The sequence below is a fragment of the Pseudorca crassidens genome, chromosome 2 (assembly GCF_039906515.1).
Source record: "Pseudorca crassidens isolate mPseCra1 chromosome 2, mPseCra1.hap1, whole genome shotgun sequence".
In the NCBI taxonomy this organism is placed as follows: domain Eukaryota; kingdom Metazoa; phylum Chordata; class Mammalia; order Artiodactyla; family Delphinidae; genus Pseudorca; species Pseudorca crassidens.
Genome location: NC_090297.1, coordinates 111,241,899 through 111,265,109, shown reverse-complemented (window position 1 = coordinate 111,265,109; position 23,211 = coordinate 111,241,899). Strand labels below are relative to the sequence as shown.

General features: G+C 44.3%; 3 protein-coding genes across 7 annotated transcripts in view; 1 reads left to right on the top strand and 2 right to left on the bottom strand.

Moving 5' to 3' along the window:
• Positions 1-1,171, bottom strand: part of TDRD10 (tudor domain containing 10) — a 53,706-nt gene extending 52,535 nt beyond the window's left edge. For 3 of the 5 annotated variants that reach the window (XM_067727972.1, XM_067727976.1, XM_067727977.1), the window contains exon 1: positions 609-1,038. The gene's annotated coding sequence lies outside the window, so the exon portion shown is untranslated. The other 2 variants (XM_067727973.1, XM_067727975.1) reach the window with 2 other exon arrangements.
• Positions 1,172-1,226: 55 nt separating this feature from the next.
• Positions 1,227-22,832, top strand: SHE (Src homology 2 domain containing E). The gene is made up of 6 exons (XM_067727964.1): positions 1,227-2,276; positions 4,967-5,093; positions 13,789-14,091; positions 16,387-16,543; positions 16,991-17,110; positions 18,528-22,832. The coding sequence occupies exons 1-6, from the start codon at positions 1,671-1,673 to the stop codon at positions 18,712-18,714; spliced, it is 1,500 nt and encodes a 499-aa protein (XP_067584065.1). The 5' UTR covers positions 1,227-1,670; the 3' UTR covers positions 18,715-22,832.
• Positions 5,762-23,211, bottom strand: part of IL6R (interleukin 6 receptor) — a 75,791-nt gene continuing 58,341 nt past the window's right edge. The window contains exon 11 of the mRNA XM_067727969.1: positions 5,762-6,955. Coding sequence (XP_067584070.1) covers positions 6,949-6,955 — 7 coding nt within the window. The 3' untranslated portion in view covers positions 5,762-6,948. The remainder of the gene's footprint in view (positions 6,956-23,211) is intronic.

Genomic DNA, 23,211 nt, shown 5'->3' with positions numbered 1-23,211 from the left:
GGAGTGACTGCTAACAAGGTTTCCTTTTGGCGCCCCAAATGCTGTAAACAGGGAAATGTTCTAAAATTAGATTGTGGTGATGGCTGCACTGTAAATATACTAAATACCTTTTAATTGTACACCTAAAACAGGTGAATTTTATGGTGTGCAAATTATATCTCAATAAAGTTTTTTTTTTTTTAAAGGTAAGGCACATTTTCAAGAATGGCTGGAATAAGCAAGCATTTCTTTTGCCACTCCACCTCACAAACCAACGCCCACACAAATGAAGCCAATGAGTGGCCAGGATCATTCAGTCCCCCTGGCTTGTATTGGATTTAGAACGTATTGCGTTAGCCTCAACAGCACGTTTAGTTTTTTAAGCTAAAAAGTTTTTCAATTTAAAGTTTTTAAATTCAGTCTGGTATCCACTCCCACCCACCAACCCCACTAAAAATTAGTTCTGCAGACGCACCTGGCGAGAGCAAGCGACAAGCTCCGAGGGGTAACACGCGCCCCGCCACCATGGAGGGGAAATGAGAGGTGCAGTTTCCACAAATGCCTCCCAACGCCCAGGTCCCCGCCACCGTCCGCCCGGCAGCCCGGGGCCGGGAACCAAAAAGCTGTACCTTGCCCCTGCCAGGTACATCCACCCTGTAGCCCAGACGCTGAGCCTTAGCTCCTTCTTCCTGCGCGCTTCTACTCCTCCGTCGCCCGCGGGGCACGGGGCGGGGCCGCCCCTCCGCAGCCAATCCCCGAGCCGCTGCAGCCCGGCCGGGCGGGAAGACCTGCGTGCTAGCTGCGCCGCGCCAGCAGTGCTCGCTAGGACGGTAACTGCACCGGCTCGGGAGCAAGCGTCCGCGGGCCCTGCTCCCGCTTTTAATAGACACCCTCCCCCCACACACACCCCCAAAATATGCTTGCAGAGAGAGTGGAGCGAGTGACAGCGGCGCGCGCCTAGCTCTTTTAGGAGTGGAGGGGCTCCCATCCTGGGTAGGAGAGGTGCACGTGGAGCACTTGGGCTGCGTTTGAAGGCAGCGCCTGGCCGAGACCGGCTCAGTGCAGATGGGGAGCTGCTTACCCAAAACGTGGGGGGCCCTAACCACGCGGGCGCAACCGGTCAGCACGTAGAGCTGCTGCTACCTTCCCCCAAACATGCACCCCGGACCCGCCTCTGCAGAGGCACTGACCCCGGCGCCCCCGGATCTGGGCGGGAGGTGGCGGGCGGGGAGGCGCCAGCCTCGGAGGGGAGGGGCGCGCGGAGAGGGCGGGCTGCCCGCTGGCGGCCCACCGTCCGTCGCGGCGCCGGGGACACTCCCGCCGCCTCCGCTTCGTCTCCCCTGGTCCCCGGGAGTGTGGGCAGGGCTGTCCCCGGGCTTCCGTGGGCCCGGCCTCTCCCACTTCGGGAGGAAAACGCAGGGGAAGCCCCCGGCGCCCGCCGCCCCCGGAGACCCGCGTAGCCCCCGGCCGTGCAGGCGCTGAAGACGAGCTCGGGCGGGGCCCCGGTGCGTCGTGCCTGTCGCCGTCCGTGTCCGGAGCGGCGGCTCGCGCCCGCCCGCTCGGCGCCCCGAACACCCCTCCCCGGGCCATAGGGGCCCCACCCTGCGGGGTGTAGGCGACGGCCGGCCCGGGACGAGCGGAGCAGCCGTCGCGGGGCCTCGCCGCGGCCTCTAGCGCCCCAGCCCCGGGGAATGCAGTGGCCCCCGGCCCCTGGCGCTTCTCCGTGTCTAAGCTGGGCCTCCTCGTTCGCCTGCTCCGCGGCCACGACGCTCCTGAGCCGCGCCGGCCGGGCCCCCCTCATGGCGGCCAAGTGGTTCAAGGAGTTCCCCCTGAACCTGAAGACAGTGTCGGAGCGGGCCAAGCCCGGCGGCGGGGGAGGCGGCAAATTGCGCAAGAACTCGGAGGCGGGCGGCGCGGGGCCCGCCCCGGGCAAGGGCCGAAAGAACTCGGCGGCCGAGCTGGGGAGCAGCCGGGCCGGGGTCGGCCCCCCCAAGGATAGCCGACTGTCCCGAGACAGCCTGCAGGGTCTGATTCAGGCCGCCGCGGGCAAGGGCCGCAAGAACTCCCGGGCCACCGAGGAGGAGCCCCACCGGGGCGCGGCCAAGAGCTCAGGCTGCAGCACCTACATCAACAGGCTCATCAAGGTGGATACTCAGGAGAAGAATGGGAAGAGCAACTACCCCAGCAGCAGTAGTAGCAGCAGCAGTAGCAACAGCAGCTCTTCCTCCGCGTCCTCTTCGCCTTCCTCCCTGGGACCCGAACTGGACAAGGGCAAGATTATTAAGCAGCAAGACACGGTAAGAATACAACCTCCCTTGGACCACCTCTCCCCTACTGAAGCGGAGCAGTGGGAAGGGAGCATCGTGAACCCGCTAAACTCTAGGGTTCTTTATACCTCAGAGAAGGTGAGGATGTATTTACCCCCTCTAACGTTTGACTCCTAAGTGACCATTTAAAATAGATTTTGGTTTTTTTTAATCTTGAAAAATTCTCATTCTGGCGTTGGGGAACTTGGCAGAAATGTACTTCCCATTTAATTTTATCAGTTTAGAAGAATAAGTGAATGAGACAGTTGGGTGCTTTGTTAAATGTGATCCCCTTGTAGATGTGGTTTATTTTAATTTAGAAATCCAGGGGAATTGCAAAGCTAGATTTGTGTGTAAATTTTATCCTTCTTGAGCTTAAGGAATGGTAACCTCTAAACTGTTTTAAGTACTGATTTCAGCTGCCCCCCCTTCTCTGCTTTTTGGAAGCGCCATCGTTCTTTGCACTTCAACCTAGTAAAGGGTTTCTCAGACCTTCACTAGCAGCACGAGATTACAGCCCTCTTTCATTCATCCCATGAACATTCACTGTGCAGGAGCCATATAGGATAAGGGGCACAGGGCTCTAAGGACTGCGGAGGCTACAGAATAGGACAAGGAAATGCCCTGAAGGGAAATTACAGATCAGGACAGAAGGTGTTTCCTGCTTCTTACACACTGGAGGTTTTCTGGGTGCTGTCCAATGTGAGACAGTTAAGAAAAGGAGTGTGAACATGTGAAGAGACCCACTCATTCTTACAGAGATGAGTTGGGGTTTTGTTTGTTTCTTATTTTTTTTGGCTGCGTCGGGTCTTAGTTGCAGTGCTCAGGCTTCTCTCTAGTTGTGGCGTGCAGGAGGTTTTCTCTTCTCTAGTTGTGGTGCGCAGGCTCTAGAGCACGTGGGCTCTGTAGTTTGAGGCGCGAGAGCTCAGTAGCCCCGCACGTGGGATCTTAGTTCCCCGACCAGTGATCGAAACCCTGTCCCCTGCATTGTAAGGTGGAATCTTTACCCCTGGACCACCAGGGGAGTCCCCGTTCGTTTGTTTTTAAGTCTGCTGTTCCGTGTGAAGGAGAGAGAGAAGAGCTTACACCCAGCTTTCAGACTCCAGCCCAGCCGATCACTTCCCTGTCATGAGAACTTTAATTTTCTCTTGCCCAGTCTTCAAACATGTGGCCCACCCGGATGGAGTCAGGAGTGGTAGCACATACCACGTGTGTCTGCATTGGCACTTCTATTCATTCCTCCACTTATTCTGTCCACAAGTATTTACAGCGTACCTACCCCCCTGCCAGACACTGCCAGGAGAGCCATGGAAAGCTGATCAGCTCGTCCAGACATTAGTCAGTGGTCTCTCCATGTGTTTAACTAGATCATAAGCACCTTGCAGCCAAGCACTGAGTATCATGCTTCGTGTTCCTCGCTGTACCTTGGGGATGCAGTACACATGTTCAGGCAAGAAGAATGGAGTGAGGGAGTGAATGGTAATCACAGTCCTCTGCAGTGATTGCCCGGTTATTGGTCGTCGCTTCTAGATGTCTAAAATTTCTTAGGCCATCTCCTCCCAGGAAGAGGACTCTCATCCAGGCTGTCCCCTCCTCCTCACTTCTCCCTGTTTAGCTGGATTCTTCTGCCAGCTCCAGTGGTGCTTCTCCGTGAACTCTTTGGAGTATGTAATCAGAGATTGTACCAAGGCCTGGGGCTTCCTCCCTTAATTTTGATTCACCTTTGGTTTTTATTCCTCTCTCTCTCTTTAACTGGAATAAGTAGTTTATCTATACTATCCTAGCTGTTTATTTGTGGAGCCACGTTGACAATAGGGAAAGTGCTGTGCTTTAAAAATGAATATATCTTTTTTCCCCATAAAACTCTTCCTCCCTGAGAAGCACCTGTCAAGCTCAGGCTCCCTAAGCGCCCACATTGTCACCCAGCTGCTGCAGAACAGAACTATTGCACTCACACCACCTTCCCAGGCACTTTTCTATTTTTGGAAGGATGGATGCTTTCTGTAGCAAATACGGATCAAAACTCTATCTGATCGTAGTCTATGAGAATCAGTCTGCCTATAAATTATTGAACCTAGAACTCCCACAATACTCTTCAGCTCTGACCTATTTCTTAGGCTTATTATGAAGCCTGCCTCTTTAGAGCTGTTACAAATTCCTTGAGGACAAAAAGTAAGTCTTGGTCTTATTTTATTCCCTCTCAGTGCCTAGCCAGTGCTGGTGGGTGTTCAGTATCAGTGGGTGATGGGCTGACTTAACCATGACTATATTGCTCAACTGGTTGACATTAAAAAAAACAAAATCATGGAAAATGTAGTAGACCAGTTCATTTTTTTGTGCTCTAAAGCCATAGACATCTTCCACCTTCCGCCATCCATCCCTGCTACACTTTAACCAGCAAATGCCTTATTGCTTGGGGAGAGAGAGGGAGGTGAAAAGAGCCTTGGGGATAAGCAGGAGAATTTAGATGGATTGTTGCCAATCAATTATACTACCAAAATAAACCAGATGTTTGTCCAACTGGGTGGATAATAGTGTAATCAAGTGCAGAAGCTCTTCAGAACTGGTTGGAAATTTTGACCTCTTTTTGGGTCTGCAGGTTTTTTAGCAGTCTTTTTGATACCATTGTCACTCTGGTATATGACAGTCCTTAGCAACTCCCCTGTCTGGTTCTTTTACAGGTCATCATTTTAGAAGACTACGCTGACCCTTATGATGCTAAACGGACGAAAGGCCAAAGGGATGCAGAAAGAGTAGGGGAGAATGATGGATACATGGAACCCTATGATGCACAGCAAATGATAACAGGTTTGTAACCAGGAGCTGCTTTATACAGACTGAAATCTCACACTCACTCAGAACGTAGTAAAAATAATCACCAGTGTGTATTTTGGGAAGAGGGGAGAAGGGACTATACCAGATCCTGCTGAGTGGAAGAAACAGAAATTAGACTCAAAACTAAAGTCAAAATATCTGGTTAACATCCCTAATGGTTTTCTGTCCTTCAGTTTTAGAATTTGTGGGAGTCTTTAAAGTTTTACTAATTCTATGCAAAATGACACTTGTGAATTTGCAGATCTGCTCAGAATGTGATCTTCAGTTTTAAGATTATTTAAATACACTTTTTGGCCACTTTCAAAGCTTTGACATCCATAATGGGAGTCATAAATCTGTACCAAGGGACTAACACATACTTAAAGTACTTTAAGTTGTTAAAAGTTGCAGAGGGCTTCCCTGGTGGCGCAGTGGTTGAGAGTCCGCCTGCCGATGCAGGGGACACGGGTTCGTGCCCCGGTCCGGGAAGATCCCACATGCCGCGGAGCGGCTAGGCCCGTGAGCCATGGCCGCTGAGCCTGCGCGTCCGGAGCCTATGCTCTGCAACGGGAGAGGCCACAACAGTGAGAGGCCTGCGTACCGCAAAAAAAAAAAAAAAGTTGCAGACATGATGTGATCCTCTGTTTTATAGTAGAAGATTGATTTCTCAACAAGCTTTACGATATTGGAGGAAAAAAATTTAATTACTAAGGAATGAGTATGAATCACTGACATGAGCCAAACCACTCAAGGCAAACCTCCTAAAACCAAAGTTGACTACTCTTGTGACTTTTCAAGTTGGAATAATTCCAACTTGTGAGTTGAGCAATCACTGTCATTTTTTGTGTCACACTTTTCCCTTTTATTCATAATTCTCTTAAGTTGGTGTAAACAATACTTTAAAAACTAATTATTTAGATTTATTTGTGCAATTTTAGAGTAAGTTATCTATTCACCTAATTTTCCTTAAAACATTCTTTAATCTGTAATGAAAAAATGCAGTTTCTAAGTGCTGACTCAAGGGAGCCTTGTTTGAACATCGTGGGTTTCACGCCTGGGAAAGGAATAATTGGTCACACATTAAAGACTTTGTCTCTTCTGTTTAAAAACAGATGGAAAAGCTGTAAGCTCAGGCTCCATAAGCATAGTCTGAGAAGAGTTGAGCATGAGGGTAACTGCAGCACCCTGGAAGGGTCAAGACAGGCTTCAGAGTGAGACTGAGCTGCAGCAGGAAAGCACTGCTCTGTTTCCTGCTCTCTGCTTACAGAGATAAGGCATCACATTTGGGAAGGGTGTACCCTGACCAGGCTGTGACCCTGAAGGTCACTGGACTGTGACCTCTAATGAAATCTGTGAATGAAAGGAAGTGAAAATGAACTTAGTCAGAATTTTAAAAAATATCAGAGGCTTGAAAGGAATAGGAGGAAAGATTTTCTTTTACATAAAACTGAGGGAAAAGATTTTCTAAAAAAGCAAAAAATTAATGTTTTGTTTTGATTCACCTTTCTTTGTCCTTTGGTTTTCATTCCTCTCTTTCTCTTTAATTGGAGTAAGTAGTTTATCTATATTATCTCAGGTTTTTTGTTTTTTGTTTTTGTGGAGCCACACTGATAATAGGGAAAGTGCTTTGCTTTTTAAAAGTGAATGTCTTTTTCTCCCCCCATATAACCACCACAAAACCCTGAAACTAGGGGACCCTCATACTACCCCCTTGTTACAGGGTAGAAAATAAGATCAAAGAGATTCTGACTCTCCTATGTTCATAAGACTCTTCAAGAGACAGAGCAGGAATTGGAACCCAGATCTTCCCACTCCAGACTGGGTGGTCTGCTTTCTACACCAAGCTGCCTCAGGACCTGTGAAATGATGTATGAAAAAGTTTAAACTTGACATATAAGCAAGGCACCTTTCCACTCAGACTCACAAGGAAAGTTGTATTTAAAAGTCAAAAGTTGGTATGTAACTTGTTGCTTTTCCCCAAAAAATAAATAAATAAAATTTAAAAATTTAAAAAGTCAAAGTGTCCAATACGAAATAAATGTAATAATAGTAGTAGCTAGCATTTAATATTTGAACATTTATTAAGTTCCAGGCTCTGTTTTAAACAGTTTATCTGAATAAATTTACTTAGTAATACAAAACTAATGTATTCAATTGGAGGATAAATTCAAATTTCTTAAAAATTTAAATTACTAACATTTAAGAATTACTAGCTTTTTTTCCTTTGCTCTTTTAAAAAATATTGGTGAATTTAAAAAGTCCTTCATTTAAAATATATATCACAAAGTACCTTCTTTGTGCTTTGTGATATATATTTATGTGCTTTATATATATAAAAAATATATATCACAAAGGTATAAGAGAATATACCTCTTATTCTACGCATAGGTTACACAGCTGGACAGAATAACAGGAAGTGGGTTTATCGGAAGCTGGGAATAAAAGATTTGCTGCTGGGTGGGTTTTTTTTTTTTTTAAACCTTTTACTTTTTTCTGTCCAGTTTGCTCCCTGTGGGCTTGGTTGTCAAGTCCAAGCTCAGAAATGTCTCACATTTCTTGAGAAATGTTAGGGATTTTGTTTATTTCAGCAGGAGATAGAGAGGGTTCTGAAGAATATGATTTAACTGTGGAGCACCCAACTTCTGTACTGCCTTTTTGGGTGTGTTGTTTTGTTTTGTTTTGTTTTTTGGCCATGCCACGCAGCTTGTGGGATCTTAGTTCCCCGACCAGGGATTGAACCCGGGCCCTCAGCAGTGAGAGCGTGGCATCCTAACCACTGGACCACCAGGGAATTCCCAGTACTGCCTTTTTAATACCTCTGAAGTGGAAGTAACATGCCTGATTTCAACAATATCTTGGATGTATAGAACACTGTTCATGATGGTATTTTGTAACAACCATCAGATATTTCCTAGGCATTTCTTTACCATGCACCCGGCCCTGTGCTGGGCTCTGGGCATCCAGGCAACAAGATGTACAGGACCCATGTCCTTATGAACCTCACAACCCAAGGGGCAAACAGACCTAACAGAGCGGAAAATATGTCACTTAGCACTTAGCCATGAAGAGGAGAATAAGAATCACCGTCTGCCTCAGGGAACAGAGGAAGGAACAGAAATTGAGGCATTTATTACTTTCCTATGGCCAAGGCTTAGGGGACCCAGGCTCCCTGGATTCCCCCCTGCCCAAAACTTTGCTCTTAACTTTTAAAAGCTAAGGATTTTTAAATTTATGAATAAATGCTCACTTAGATTTCTCCAAAGGATTGTTAATAAAGATATGATAGTCAGTACAAGGCAATATTAGTTTAAACCTGTTGTTGTTCTGTTAGATTTGCAGGAACATTTTAGCTAAATAATTAGCAGAAACATTCTACTTAATTTAGCATGATAAGTTTTCGCCACCAGATTAAAACGTTAGCATTGGGAGGATCTTTAGAAGTTCCCTAAGATGAGCCAGCATTCAGCATGATAATTCCTTCTGCAGCTGGTATCACACAAGTCGAGCGTCTACTAGGTGCCAAGTTGCCACATTACCCCACTAAATCCTACCAGCCTGTGTAGTGGGTGTTAGAAGGCTCTGTTTTACAGATGAGGAAACCAAGGTTCAGAAAGATTCAATAACATGTCCAAGTTATGCAGCTGGAGAGGGGGGATACCAGGTCATCCAACACCCTTTGGTTTTAGTTACCAAGCTCCAGTCACAGATTGTTTTTAAATTTTTATTGTTGCCTCCAAATGGTTTTATTGGTTGGTGTAGATAGTCAAGTCTAAAGGAGAACCTCATTTTTTCAGTCTCCATTTAAAAAATTATCCATGATGGAAAAAATAGAAACAGAAGACTTTTTGATTTATTTACTTTGTCTATATTTTGCTTGTTAAACTTAAGTTTCAGGACTTCTGAATTATATCTGCTTTTGTTCAGATATTTAGATTTGTTCGACAGGAGAATATTAATTTTAAATCAAAATTTAAACATTGGTAAAAAATCCCTATTGCTGATTCTAAGAGAAACATAGAGCCTTATGAGACTCTAAGTTTGATGTTTTGAATACATGGAATGGATTAAGGGAAAATGTACATTACAGAAATTGTAACTAGCATTCTACATGAAATCTTTGAGGCATAAAGTAAGATATGATAGAGAAGGCATGGGCTCTGGAGCTAGTAGTGAATGGCTCCCCTGCTGACTACTACACAGCCTCAGTCTTTTCACCTGTGAAAATGGGCCAACACATCTCTTGCTGCATTATGATGAGGCCCCACTGAGCTGCAGGTGTAACACGCCTGGTACATGCATATGTGAAAAATATCACAATTATTTAGACACTCTGGAGAGAGAATTCCATTTTCAAAGAGAATTCTGAACAAGTATAGGGGAATATTAATTGCTAACTAGAATTAATTTAGCAAGAGAAAGTCTTAGTCTTCTGCTGATGTTTTAAAATATAGATGGCATACTTAGGTACAGTGAGAGCTGGGAATTGAGAAGGGAAAATTTTCGGCCAGTATTATGTTTCACGGCAACCAGTTGCAGATACGAACTGGTGCAGGTCAGGCCTCAGTTCAGCCCTTGGTGAGATGGGTGTTTATCTGCAGCCCGTTGGCTGTATTCTGTTGTCTGCCGTGGTAAATGGCCTCTATCGGCAGAGCCAGGGCGTAGCTTCCTCTAGCCATTTCCTCCTTCTCAGGCTCGTTTCCTCTCGGAGCCAGCTCTGCACGTCAGGGGCTATTCTCCCTGCAGGAAGGGTCGGCTTGCAGCCCCCGCAATTGTTTCTGTTTCTATGGCGCCTCAGGTTGGGGGCAGCCAGGTGCTGGAAGGGACTGGAAGGTTACTCCCCTTGAAGGGGCAGATAGGCCCTGCGCTCAAGCCCTATTTTTCCCCGTAATTGAACATTGTTTAAAAAGATGATCATACTCTGCAGATTTTGCCCAATCCCAGGATCATCCTGGGAAGGAACATTCTCAGCTGTAGACTTTCCAGTGTTTTTCCCAGAGCTCTAAGTGTGCAGTGACTATCTAAAATAGAAGGAATACTGAATTCCCTGGCGGTCCAGTGGTTAGGGCTCCGCGCCCTCACTGCGGAGGGCCTGGGTTCGATTCCTGGTCCGGGCACCTAAAATCCCACAAGACACGTGGTGTGGCCAAAAATAAAGAAAAGAAACAATCATATATTTGGGACTTCCCTGGTGGTCCAGTGGTTAAGAATCTGCACTTCCACTGCAGGGGGCACGGGTTCAATCCCTGGTTGGGGAGCGAGGATCCCATATGCCACGCAGTGCAGCCAAAAAAAAATTAATAAAATGAAATAGAAGGAATACAAGTGCTGCCTCATCTCAAAAGTAAAAACCCAAATACATGTGTAATAAGAACTCAAGAGTCTAATCACTGTACATCATTCTAACACAAACTCATTGAAATTTCCTGTGAGCAGGACTCCTTCTATCTTAAGGTTGGAGCCAAGCCTTTTTCTATTTTGTTCGACTGGGACAGAATTGAAGCAAGGACCTTAGGAAAGGTTTCCCCAGCCTATGCCAGTCTGAGGGTAAACTTAGGTTTTGATCAGAAACTTTAAAATTCTGAATTAGTCCTTTGAACTCCTTTGTGTTTTCTCTTTCCTCTTTCCTAGTTCTGTAGAAAAGTTCTTTTTCATAAATTCCAGGCTTATCTTAATTGAACCAAGAGCAGAGTGAGTTTTTTGTTTCTTGTTTTCCATAACTCCATCTAGAATAAGCCATGAAGAAAAAAAACTGTCGATTGAAAGTCAAGAGGCTTGAACCAGAGATGCAGGAGACCTCAAATAACCCCAGGCACCTTCCTGGCCTGGGGATGGGGAATAGTCCTTCTAACTCTCACATTCGGATGTGGAAGTTTTTGATAGTAGGAGGACCCTTTTCCTTGGGCTGGGGCTAGCAATGATAAGATTAGCTCTGGAGGGCAGGAGGAACTGGGATGGGGACTGTGGGGACCCAGGTGTTGTGGGAGTGCTTCTCGGGCTTAGCTTCTTATTAGAATCACCTGGGGGAGCTTTTGCAACTCTGACTCCCAGGCTCTACCCCAGCTCAATTCAGTCAGGACCTGTGGTGATGGGACCCAGCCATGAGTATTTGTTAAAGCTCCCCCAGGTGATTCTAATGCACTGGAACTGCAGTTTTATAGGATTGGAGCCAGCTGCAGTAAGGGGCCCTATCCAGCAGAGTTAGAACCTCATCCTACAAATAAATTCTGCCCCTTTGACTTTAGTGTCCTGATTTTAATAACTTTTCCCTAGAATGTATCCTTTCCTTGTTGTAGAAGTCTTATGGAGTCAGTGATCCTTCTCTATGGAGTGTCACCATGCCCATTTTCAGTTGCCTGGAGAAAGTCTCACTTTCCTTCATTTCTGTGGCACTGTAAGTCTCCTGATCCTCTTCCTCCTTACCTGACCATTCCCTCTCAGTCTTCTTTGGTGGCATCTCTTCTTCCAACCACCCTTAACTGAAGAAGTCCCAGATTTTGCCTTTGATCCTCTTTCCTTTTCAATCAGCCTCCTTTTCTCTGGCGATGGCTTTCATTCTCACAATGCCAACAATGATCCATTTGTGAGTAACTCCTTGACATGTACCTCTGACCTTCATCTCTCTGCCAAGCTCCAGGTCCATACTGTCTGTCACCTGCCTGGAGAAGTTCTAGAGCTCCTTCCCCTCCCTCTCTCCTCCCATCCATCCATCCAACCATTATTTAGCACAACTGTTTCCTACAAAGTCAAACAAGACATGGGGGTCCCTGGCCTGGCAGTCTCCACCAAATTGGAAATACAGACACATCAACAAATAAATCCATACACTGAGAGAGATGTAAGGTGAGAGTGGGTTGGCAAAGCGGTGGCACCTGGGGGACATGGGGCACTGGAGGAGAAGGTAGGCAGGAAGGAGGAGGAGATGCTAGGCTAGACTCCAAAGGATTGGCAGATCACCAGAACACTGGTGGGTATAAGACAGTGCAGTGTGCAGGGAACTTCAGAAGTTCCGTTTGGTTGGAACAAAGAATTGGATTTTAAGGGGTTCAGGGATAGGGTGGTATTGAGAGAAGAAATTGGAGAGGGAAGCAGTGATGTGACCACAGAAGGTGTCCCATGCCATGCTGAGCAGTTTGCACTTTGTAAGTGGACATTTGAGAACTTATTGGGTGTTAAGTGATGAGGTGAGGTGTTTGTGTTAGAAAAGTCCTCCTTCATTGTGACCGGGTGGACGGATTGAAGGCTTCCTCATGGGCATTTAGAGGAACCACAGCATGATGCTTCTGTCGGCCTATATCACCAGCTCTGGTTGTCAGAGACTCTAGTCATCGCTGACTCTACCTGCCAAGGCCTCTGGGCCCCAAGCTGGTCAGTCCCCAGACGCTGCTGCTTCCTTCCCACTGTGGCTGGCCGGCTGGTTAGCTGGTGGTTGGTTGATTTGCATCCGGTTTTTTGCATCCATTTCTGTGCCTCCGTTCAGACCATACCTTTATTCTATCCTGTACACTGTGTTGGAGTTATCTTCCAGCAAATCACAAATATAATTATTATTACCTGTTTAAAAACTAGCAATGGTTCTCCACAATATAAACTTTTTAATTCTGGCTTTTAAAACTTCTGCACTTTGGTGCCTGTCCTGCCTACTTTTCCAGCTTCTTCTCCCGCTACCCCTCTCCTCTCTTGGCCTCTGTCCTTTGAACTTCTCTCTCGATTCCCCCTGATGGGAACAAGCCCTTTCTGGTTCCCACCTCCATATCTTCACTCATGCAGCTTCCTCCACTGGAAATGACCTTCTCTATCAAAGTCAATGCATCTTCCATTTCTCTTCCACTTGGAGTCAGTCCAAGTGTGGTGGCTAAGAGTATGGCTTCTAGAGCCCAACTTCCTGCTTTTGAATCCAGGCTTTGCACTTACTGGTTTGGGCAATTTCCTTAAACTCTTTGTGCTTCAGTTTTCTCTTCTGTTATATAGGGAACTAATAGAACCTATCTCATAGGGCGGTTGTGAAAATTACAGTGCACTTAGAAAAATGCATAATGCATAGTACACTATGGCTAAATGTTAACTCTTGAGATATTATTTTTGTTGTTTTTCCCCCAACTCCTTTTACTTTTATTTATTCTGTCGTTGTTAGCCCGTTAAGTATTATTTGTGAATATGTCACTACGTCGAAACCGCCTAGAAGTCAAGAACTCTGTCTGACGCACATAAAGATCTTACCTCAGTGTACGTGATGGCCCAGTGCTTGAATATAGTAAACACTCAATTTTTATGAACATACTTTGATCACAGCTTCCTAACAAGATGTAAACGCTTTGAAGGTGAACCACACTCAAGAGGAGACAGGGGGACCGGGAGTTGTGGAGCAGGTTGCCTTGAGGCCACTTCTCCAAACTGCACGCGCGCGGCCCCAGAGGCAGGCCTGTCTTCAGTTGTGATCCCCTAATCGTTGGACTTGATCCTATTATCTGGCTTGATCCTATTATCTGGCTCAGGCAACTGGCGGGAAGAAGTCGTAGGGCCCTTCCCCCAGCTGGGCAGCCATCAGCCCAGTAAGGAACAATCCAGGCGTTCTAGGCCACCTTCAACCAGACAGACCTGTCGGTTGGGGGTGCAGTGGTAACTGGGTTCATCACTGGGCTTCCGTGACACCTTTTCTTCAACAGTATTGTGAATGGTGTGTGTTTTTCAGAAATCAGACGACGAGGTTCCAAAGACCCTCTGGTGAAGGCTCTTCAGCTGCTCGACAGCCCCTGTGAGCCAGGGGAGAACGGCACGAAGCCCGAGGCGCTGGCCAAGAGACGGAGTTCCAAGGAGCTGCTGGGAAAGCCGCCGCAGCTGTACGACACGCCCTACGAGCCGGCGGCTGAAGGCGGCCCGCGCGCCGAGGGGCCGGAGCGGAAGGCGCGGCTGCCCCAGGACGACGAGAGGCCCGCGGCTGAGTACGAGCAGCCCTGGGAGTGGAAGAAGGAGCAGATCGTGCGGGCGCTGTCGGGTGAGGGCTGGGTCCGCGCCCCCCCGCTCCCTCCTGCTTTCTGCTTCCCTGATGGAAAACCCCGCCAGCCGCAGCCGGGGCTTTGCAGCCAAGGCTCTTTTCTTTATGTTCCTCAACTGCAAGCCTCTTTTCCCAAGAAATCTGATATGGGGAAACGAGAATTTGGCTATGGTTGGAAGACCAGGACTGAAGACGAGCCCTTAATGTTGCATGTATCCTGTATCCTTCTGGGTATCTTTATTTTCCTTTATCTTGGCAGTATGCGACTATTTTGGAAATGCCTTAAGTCACTATTGAAAAACCTTATCTAATCACCACCAAAGCTATCAAATTGAGAGCAGCTTTTTCTAACTCTTACTTGGTGCTACTCTTCAAACCTGTTAAAATCCCTGTTTATAAGATGCCAGTAGTGGATCAAATGGATTAGAGGAGAGGTGGTTGGAAAGCTGGAGGAAGCTAGCTTTTTTTTTCCTGTCAAAAATCCTCCTAAAGGAATCAATTCTTCAAGTATGAACTTTTTTTAATAACTTAAGAGGAAGTTGATAAGTAGATTGTCAATAGTTATTAAAGGTAATTCTCCCTCCTGCTTCTCCCTGGCCACCGAATTTCTTTTGCCTATGATTTTAAAAGTTAGGGCTATCTTTTCCCTCTAACAGTAAAGCTATGTTTTTGATTAAAAGTGTAGTCAGTGTAGGGAATTCCCTGGCGGTCCAGTCGTTAAGATGCTGTGTTTCCACTGCAGGGGGCACGGGTTCGATCCCTAGTCAGGGAACTAAGTAAGATCCTTAGGCCACACAGCCAAACAAACAAAAAGTATAGTCAACGTAAAGGGTGAATAGAAAAGGTAGTTTGTTTGATAGCAAACATTTGAGTCAGGTTTTCTGTTTGTGTGCTTTAATTTTTTATATAATTTTATTGAAGTATAGTTGATTTACAATGTTGTGTTAATTTCTGCTGTACAGCAAAGTGATTCAGTTATACATATATATATTCTTTTTCATATTCTTTTCCATTATGGTTTATCACAGGATATTGAATATAGTTCCCTGTGCTATACAGTAAGACCTTGTTGTTTATCCTATATATAATAGTTTGTATCTGCTAATCCCAAACTCCCAATGCTTCCCTCCCCCACCCCCAAATCAGTTTTTGTCTTATTTTAGAATTGTTTTCCACAAATCTCTGCTGGGCACCTGCTACAGTGCTAGATGCTGCTCATTTTATCTCTTTATCTTCTATCCAACCTAGATGTCATAGCATCTTTAAGGCACTATTAGTAGTTTTTTTCTGAGTTGATTTTTCTCTTTATTATTTCATAGTGAAAACTTCATTTGGTGTCAAAAAATGATATGCACTCTTGCAGGGAGTGATTACCTGTAACTCTGTTTAGTCTTTTATTCTAAATATACCAAAACGAAGAGTTTTTTATAAGTGCATGCTGAAGGGACTTCCCTGGTGGTCCAGAGGTTAAGACTTCCCTTCCAGTGCAGGGGGTACGGGTTCTATCCCTGATCGGGGAGCTAAGCTCCTACATGCCTCATGGCCAAGAAGAAACAAAACATAAAACAGAAGCAATATTATAAAAAATTCAATAAAGACTTTAAAAATGGTCCACATTGAAAAAATCTTTAAAAAAAAAAAAAGAACATGCTGAAATATACTAAAGTGGTTTCCTCTCATAATCTAAAACTGTTCCACATTAATAAATATCTTGCAGAAAAAGTGGCTGCATGTGGATGCTAACAGTATGATCAGACATCAAAGACAGCAGGAGCTCAGCTATCCCAGGGCCTTTTGCAGTATTTTTTTTTATTAATTTATTTTATTTATTTATTTTTGGTTGCGTTGGGTCTCCGTTGTTACACGCGGACTTCCTCTAGTTGTGGTGAGCTGGGGCTACTCTTCATGGCAGTGCGCGGGTTTCTCATCGCAATGACTTTCTCTTGTTGCAGAGCACGGGCTCTAGGAGTGTGGACTCCAGTAGTTGTGGCACGAGGGCTCAGTAGTTGTGGCTCACAGGCTCTAGAGCGCAGGCTAAGTAGTTGTGGCACGAGGGCTTAGTTGCTCCACGGCATGTGGGATCTTCCCGGACCAGGGCTCCAACCTGTGTCCCCTGCATCGGCAGGCGGATTCTTAGCCACTGCATCACCAGGGAAGTCCCTTGCAATGTATTTTAGCTCAAATTAAAGAGGGGGAAAAGCTTCTTTCCTAAGATGAGGCAGACAAGGTCTTTTCTTTGAAGTTTACATGGGTCACCTCAGTGGCCTCTGATGTTAAATGGAGCCTTCCTTCCAGTTCAGTTTGAAGGCTCTGAGCGACCTTCCGTCAAGGAGGAGACAGTGAGGCAACACCACCGACAGAAGAGTTGGACCCAGAAGATCTTGAAGCCAACCCTCTCTGACCACAGTGAGGGGGAAAGAGTGGACCCAGCCCTGCCACTGGAGAAGCAGCCGTGAGTCTCCTCCACAGATACGTGTAACACACAATGACCAGGAACTTGGTCGGGGCACACTGGACCATTTTACATGATTCTTTTTGGTGCTGAATACTTGTCTGGGTGGGACTTATTAGTGAAAACCCATTTTCAAAGCCCAGTGCATGTGTGCAGAGTAGAGAATGCACTGCATCCCCAGAACCTGATCTCAAATTCCATTCCTCCGCATAGAGTGAAAACTTTTAAAATGACACTAGCCCTGTTAACTCCCTCTTAGGTGATTGATAGGTTTTGTGATCCAGGATTACCCACATCTCATTTTGTCTATTTTGAATGGGAAGCAGGATCTAGTCCAGCTCTTGAGCTTTCACTCGAAGTTCATTTCAAATAATGCTTTATGGAATGATGCCCTGTCTGGACTGGTATCTTGATGCTCGTGATTTCTCCCCCTGCCCCATTTTTCAGTTGGTATCATGGTGCCATCACCCGTGCTGAGGCTGAGAGTCGACTACAACCCTGCAAAGAAGCTGGGTACCTGGTTCGAAACAGCGAGTCAGGGACCAGTAGGTACTCCATTGCACTAAAGTGAGTATCGTAGCCTCCCTGTCCAGATGCAGGAGAGGAGACTTTCCTATCATGGGTAGATGACCAGGCAAAAAAGCTATACTTTGAAGGTGGTTCACAGGGGTATGTACTGTCAGAAAATAAGATACATTTGCTTGGACAACAGAGTAAGACATGCTCTGATTAGAATGCAAAATTGGGGGAATTCCCTGGCGGTCCAGTGGTTAGGACTCAGCACTTTCACTGACGTGTGGCCCCAGGTTCAATCCCTGGTTGAGGAACTAAGTTCCTGCAAGCCGCATGGCTTGGCCAAAAACAAAAAAAGAATACCGAATTGGTATTGGGTAAATGTCCCAATACCTCTTATGATAAAGAGAGTCCTATTTTATTACTGTTGTACATTGATCACTTTCTGCCTTACATTACGTGATCTAAAGTAGGTCCTCTCAGCAGAGAAATAATTCTTGATAAAAAAAATAATTTCTAACAGGATAGTTCAGTGGTTCTTTTATTCCCTAGTGTTTGGGACTTTAATAAATCCGATCCCTTGATTGTCAAAATGCCAGCTGCAATTTTGGTACTAGTTTCTTTTGATGAAAAAGGAAACACTGCCTTGCAATGACTCCCCTGCCCAGTTGTACACAGAACATTCATTTTGGCCTGGTAGGCCTGGTGGAGCTGGTGTCATGGAAATTCTCCTTGCTCTTGCGAGTTCAGTGGTGCTATATTGGAGGATCATTGTCAAGAGCCCTAACAGCATTTCCTTCCTGAGGAAGCTGAGCCCCTGCAGCTGAAACAATCAGACTGGAGGGGATAAGAGGTTGTCGGGGGGAGCAGCATGGCTCAGAAAACGGGATAGGCCACCAGATACACAATACCAGGAATAGCTTTGCTGTGTTCCTGAGACTGGTGCTCGTGGATTAGATCTTTGAGCCTTCGGTGCCAGCTGTCATTATACACAACCAGGAACAGTCTTTCCAGATTGGGTTGGCCGTGGGGGGAGGAAGGAAACAGTTTTATTATTATTATTATTCTTAATGTGTTCTTTGGGGAGGAAACCTTACACATGTCCTTTTAGCCATGACAAAGAGGGTGAGTTTAAACCTCACCTTCGTGGTCTCATACTTGGGTTTAAGCACTAGTTTGGCAATTTGGGGGCCAGGAGGGACTGGCCATTTTTTTTTCCTTTTGGTCCGGTGCCTGATGACTTGTGTGTATGAAGGATAAACAACCCAAGGGATGCGACACATTTAGCTGAGGGCTGTGAAGCTTCTGAGAGCTTCACTGGAGTGCTGACTGCATTTCTGTTTGAATATCACAGTTCCAGGAATGGATGGGAACCTGTTCGCCTGTGGATCTGGCTGAGATTGTTTTCAGTGGGGAGGGATCCCTCTGCTCACTCATTCATGTCTTCTCCTCAATTTTGGTTTTGTTCCAGGACTAGTCAAGGATGTGTCCACATCATAGTGGCTCAGACCAAAGACAACAAGTACACCCTGAATCAGACGAGTGCTGTCTTTGACAGCATCCCGGAAGTGGTACACTATTACTCCAACGAGAAGCTGCCTTTCAAGGGGGCGGAACATATGACCTTGCTCTACCCGGTGCACAGCAAGCTGCACTAAGGTTCAGCCACCAAAAGCCCCAGCGGGGCCTCTCACACCTAGGAGGGCATCAGCACCCAACCAGTATCTCAGGGGACAAGGCTGGACTGCACCATGATATTTTGGAGGAAGCGGGACGCTTCATTTAGGAGTCCAAAAGTCTTCGGCCTTGAATCCATTCCATGACACTTGGTTACTGACCTGTCCCTTTTCTCCTTGCTAAGTAGTTCTACAATGAGAAACCATAATTTACCAGTTGCCTCCAGTCCTGGAGTAGGGTGCTCTATTCGGGGCGTGACCCTCAGGAAAGGTAAGTCAGGAGTCCAAAAATATTAAGATTCTCCAAAAATGTGCTAGTTGTTCCGTGGAATACCTGGTCTCCAAACAAACCAACAAAAATGCACTTGGCTTTTACATAAGACAACAAAAAATGATCATGTGGACCCAAAGAGCATGTAATACGGGACCCCTTCTTGGGGGAAAAGCACAAACAGTGGAAAATAAGTAAATAGTGGGCACTTTGGAGAAAGCTATATTTCTCTCTGGAGGGTCCTAGTTCAGCTCCGGAGTCCATAAAAATACACAACTGTAGGGTCTGGCAAAAGGATTATTAAGAAAGTTTGTGTTTTCTCAATTTCTGTGGACTTTTTCAGCAAATCAGTAATATAAGCATAAATAAGAAGGAAGATGCCTCTGATTTAAGAATCACCAACATAATTAAGCATTGGCAGCATTACCATTATTCTGAATTACAGAATAAAATACACAACGAAGATTTCATTTCTGATTTTTAACAAATCTGAAAATTTACAAAGCTCAACAGCTCTTTTCTTATTGAATAATTATACAGAACTTCTGATATATTTTGTTTCACCTTTGCTCATTTTAGTTATTGGAGCCATTTTTAATTTTTATCCCTAAAATTGGATTCACTTTGTATTTTAGAGTAACTTAAAAATATATATATATAGGGAGTTCCCTGGCGGTCCAGTGGTTAGAACTCCACATCTCACTGCCCAGGGCCCGGGGTTCAATCCCTGGTTGGGGAACTAAGATCCCACAAGCCACGCAGCACATATATATATATATATATATATATATATATATATATATATATATATATATATATATACACACACACATAAACTCTAGGATATGATTGTGTGAACTGGGTCTCTAAAACCTGCAAAGTTTCTCTCATGCTGTACAAAGCAGACCGGCTGGCACCGTATAAAAATATTTTAAAAGACTGGCATTTTCTCTATCTACTACTGCTTAAAGATATTAAAATAATATTCATAGTACCATTATGATTTATTGTGAACTTGTATCGCCAATGTACTTACTGTGAAAAAAAAAACTGTGGGAATGGCATACTGTGAGAAGGCTACAGTGAGTGGCTCTATAATTACAACTGAGCAGATGTTTCTGTATTCTGGGGTTTGTAATTTGGTTCTTGAAACTGGTCCAGATGCAAATGTGCTGACTGTCATCAATGAAAAGTTAACTTTTGTAACTAATGTTAAATACACAAAAGAAATGTTGATTCGGTTAATTTTTAGGAAAACATATCCTTCTAGTTATTAGTTATCATTTTACTATTATGATTTAGAGATTAGTAAATATTCGCTTCTTTATTCAGTTAAGATTGTAGCCAAAGAGTCGTGTGATCTTTGTTTTTAAAACTTTGAAAGGAACTTTTCCTCACTGGATGTCAAAGATTTTATTAATCAAGAACGTTCTGTTTTTTAAGTACTGATAGAATTTTTTAATGTATTGGTTTACGTACTATATCTTTAGTACGAGATTTTTTTTTTAATTTTTAGCATTTGTAGTTCCAGTTCCATTAAACAAATATTTATTATCTTCCATATACAAATAATTCATTCTGTTAAACTTATTTTCAGTTCAACATTCTAGAAATGAAACCTTATTTTTTACTTAAACGTATTCTACAAAGGAAATACAGCAGTCACCCTAATTTTAATAAATGCTGAAAGCTTTGTAAACTTTTTCTTTGTGCACTAAATGATTTTTGGCCCATACCCAGCAACTGTGATGAATGTAATAATGAAATAACATTTTGAAAGCAGACCTGATACATTAAGTATTTATTGAGCTTCTATCATAGGCTCAGTATTGTGCTTCCTCTATATTGTTTTTCTGTGACAGTCATGCTGTTTTCTTTATATAATTAAAAGTGGAGATGTGGAGTTTATATATGGTCCAGTTCCTTCACAATTGTACAGGAGGTTATAATAAGAAGAAATATAGTAAATTCGTAGAAGGGGGGTAAGCTACTCTTTTCTTCAGGTTGTGACACAAGCTGACAAAAGCCAGGGAATTCACAGCTGGGTGGTGGCACAAAGTACCATATGTTCTAAAAACAATTAGGCCCAGCAGGGTTTCCCTAATGGCTTCCTTGTTAAGCCTCCAGGGCCAGCTGATCTGAAGCCCTCTTGACATGTCTCCTCTCTGAGCTCTGAATGCTTGTGCTTTTTGTCATTTTTGTCTTGATACAAGTATTTTCCTGTAGTCGTAATTCTTTGGAATTCATTCAGTCTCCCAGAATATTTTCTGATTCTTTCTGGAGAGAATAATGTCTTCTAGCAAATTTGTACTCATTTGCCTTGAACTTTAGCATCCATGGAGCTTCCTACAGCTGTTCCTTCCCCTTTATCACACCTCCTTTTAAAAAAATGCTCTGTTCCAGGTTATGAGTTTATTTCATTGGCTCATTTCAGGCCTATAAGAACGGAGAGTAAAGGGACACTTCTATTTATTTTGCTACCATAGCTGTTTCTATCAGGATGGATTTCAACCACTGGAGTTGGTGTATTTAAATAAGTAGGAATAAAATAATGGAGAAATGGTAATATATGTACAGAAAGGTAAATGCTGATATGCCTGTTCTGTTCTGAGGATGGAAGTGTCCTTTTTAGTTATCCAAAGTACTTTCTTAAGAATCATATATAAAAAGAGCCTTTATTCTTATCTGTTCAAAGTCTCCATGCTTGGCGGAATTGTTACTCATTTATCGGCCTCTGCCAGAGGACGGGGAGGTGGGCAGATGATCCGTAGGGACAGCCAGAAGATTTTGAGATAGGTAGGAAAATAATCCTAAGTTATTAATTGGGTCATTTGACTATGTCATTAGTCTGTTAACGGCCACTGTTAGTGAATAAATCTTAATACTTAATTCAGAAGAACGACTGAGCATCTGAGACATTCTTCAAGTTGCTTTTTAAATGAGAGTAGCGTTTCTATTCTATTAAAATGTCCTTTTTTAGTCAAAGGTTAATGGCTCATTTTTCCTTCAGTCTAGGGGTATATTTCATTTCCCTTCTCTCCTCATCCTTTTAATATTTAGCAGAATTTATTTGATACCTTTCTCACGTCTCATTCATTCGTTGTCTCTTTCTTATTTTCTGTAACCAGCACTATTTTGGCCTTATGATCTCTTTAGAATCACTCTTCTTTATTGTTGTCTCCAATTTTTGTACCCCCATTAACTTGGACTTAGAGAAACTTGGCCTGCAGTGAACCTTAATTTATTCTCCTTAATTTCTGACCCTATAGAAAGAAAACGGTGGTGTGTTACTGCCATCTAATGGAGAGAAAGAAAACTGCAGTGGGAAAACAAAGCGCATTTAGGGCAGGGTTTTCTGAAGGATTTCTGATACAGTCCTTAGCAAGAAAATGATGACACAGCAGTTGCCATCTTGAAATCTGCCCTTTCCTGCGGAAAGGGTGATTTGCAACCTAATACAACCATCGTCACGAGGCCTCTGGACTATGGCTGGATCATGTCGTTTAGAATCTGAAATTTTAATGAATATGCTGGCAACAGATCATTGAGACAGGCATCTCATTTTGTCAAGTTCTTACCCATTCAGTTATTTTGTCAGGGGGCCTTAACATTTTAAGTATCAACTAATACATAGTTTTAACTTCTGAAAATATCTGAAGATTGTATGTAATACTGGTGCCTATCGGTAGTGCTTTAGTAATTTATATTATATCAGAAAGATTTTATAAAAATTTCTGGATGTACTGCAGTAGCCAATATAAGCTGCATGCCCGCCTGAAGATTGGTTTACTCTGAAATGTAACTTTAAATAAACATTATTCCAGGAAAACCAGTGTTTCTGCTTGAGTCAATTAGTTTTGAGAATCACCTCCCTTCATAAAAAACACTTTTCTGCTATAACAGAGAGGGTCAAAAGTTTCATTTGCAATCACCGTTGATGAAATGTATAAACAAACCGCAATTGAACATAACCAGCAGACGTGACCTTAATTTTTTTTCTGAGTTCACCGTTAGAGCCCTCCTATTATGTTTTCCGTCCCAAATAAAACAGGACCACACTGAAGCTCTCCTCTTCCTCTCCACGGCCGTCTTCTTCCTGAGTAGGCGGTTGTTACATTTGTCCTTGTCCCTGACTAGGCATCAGAGTTGTGGCTTTGCTTTTGTTTTTACCCTTGTTTGTTATTTATACAGATGCCCCCAGCCCATCC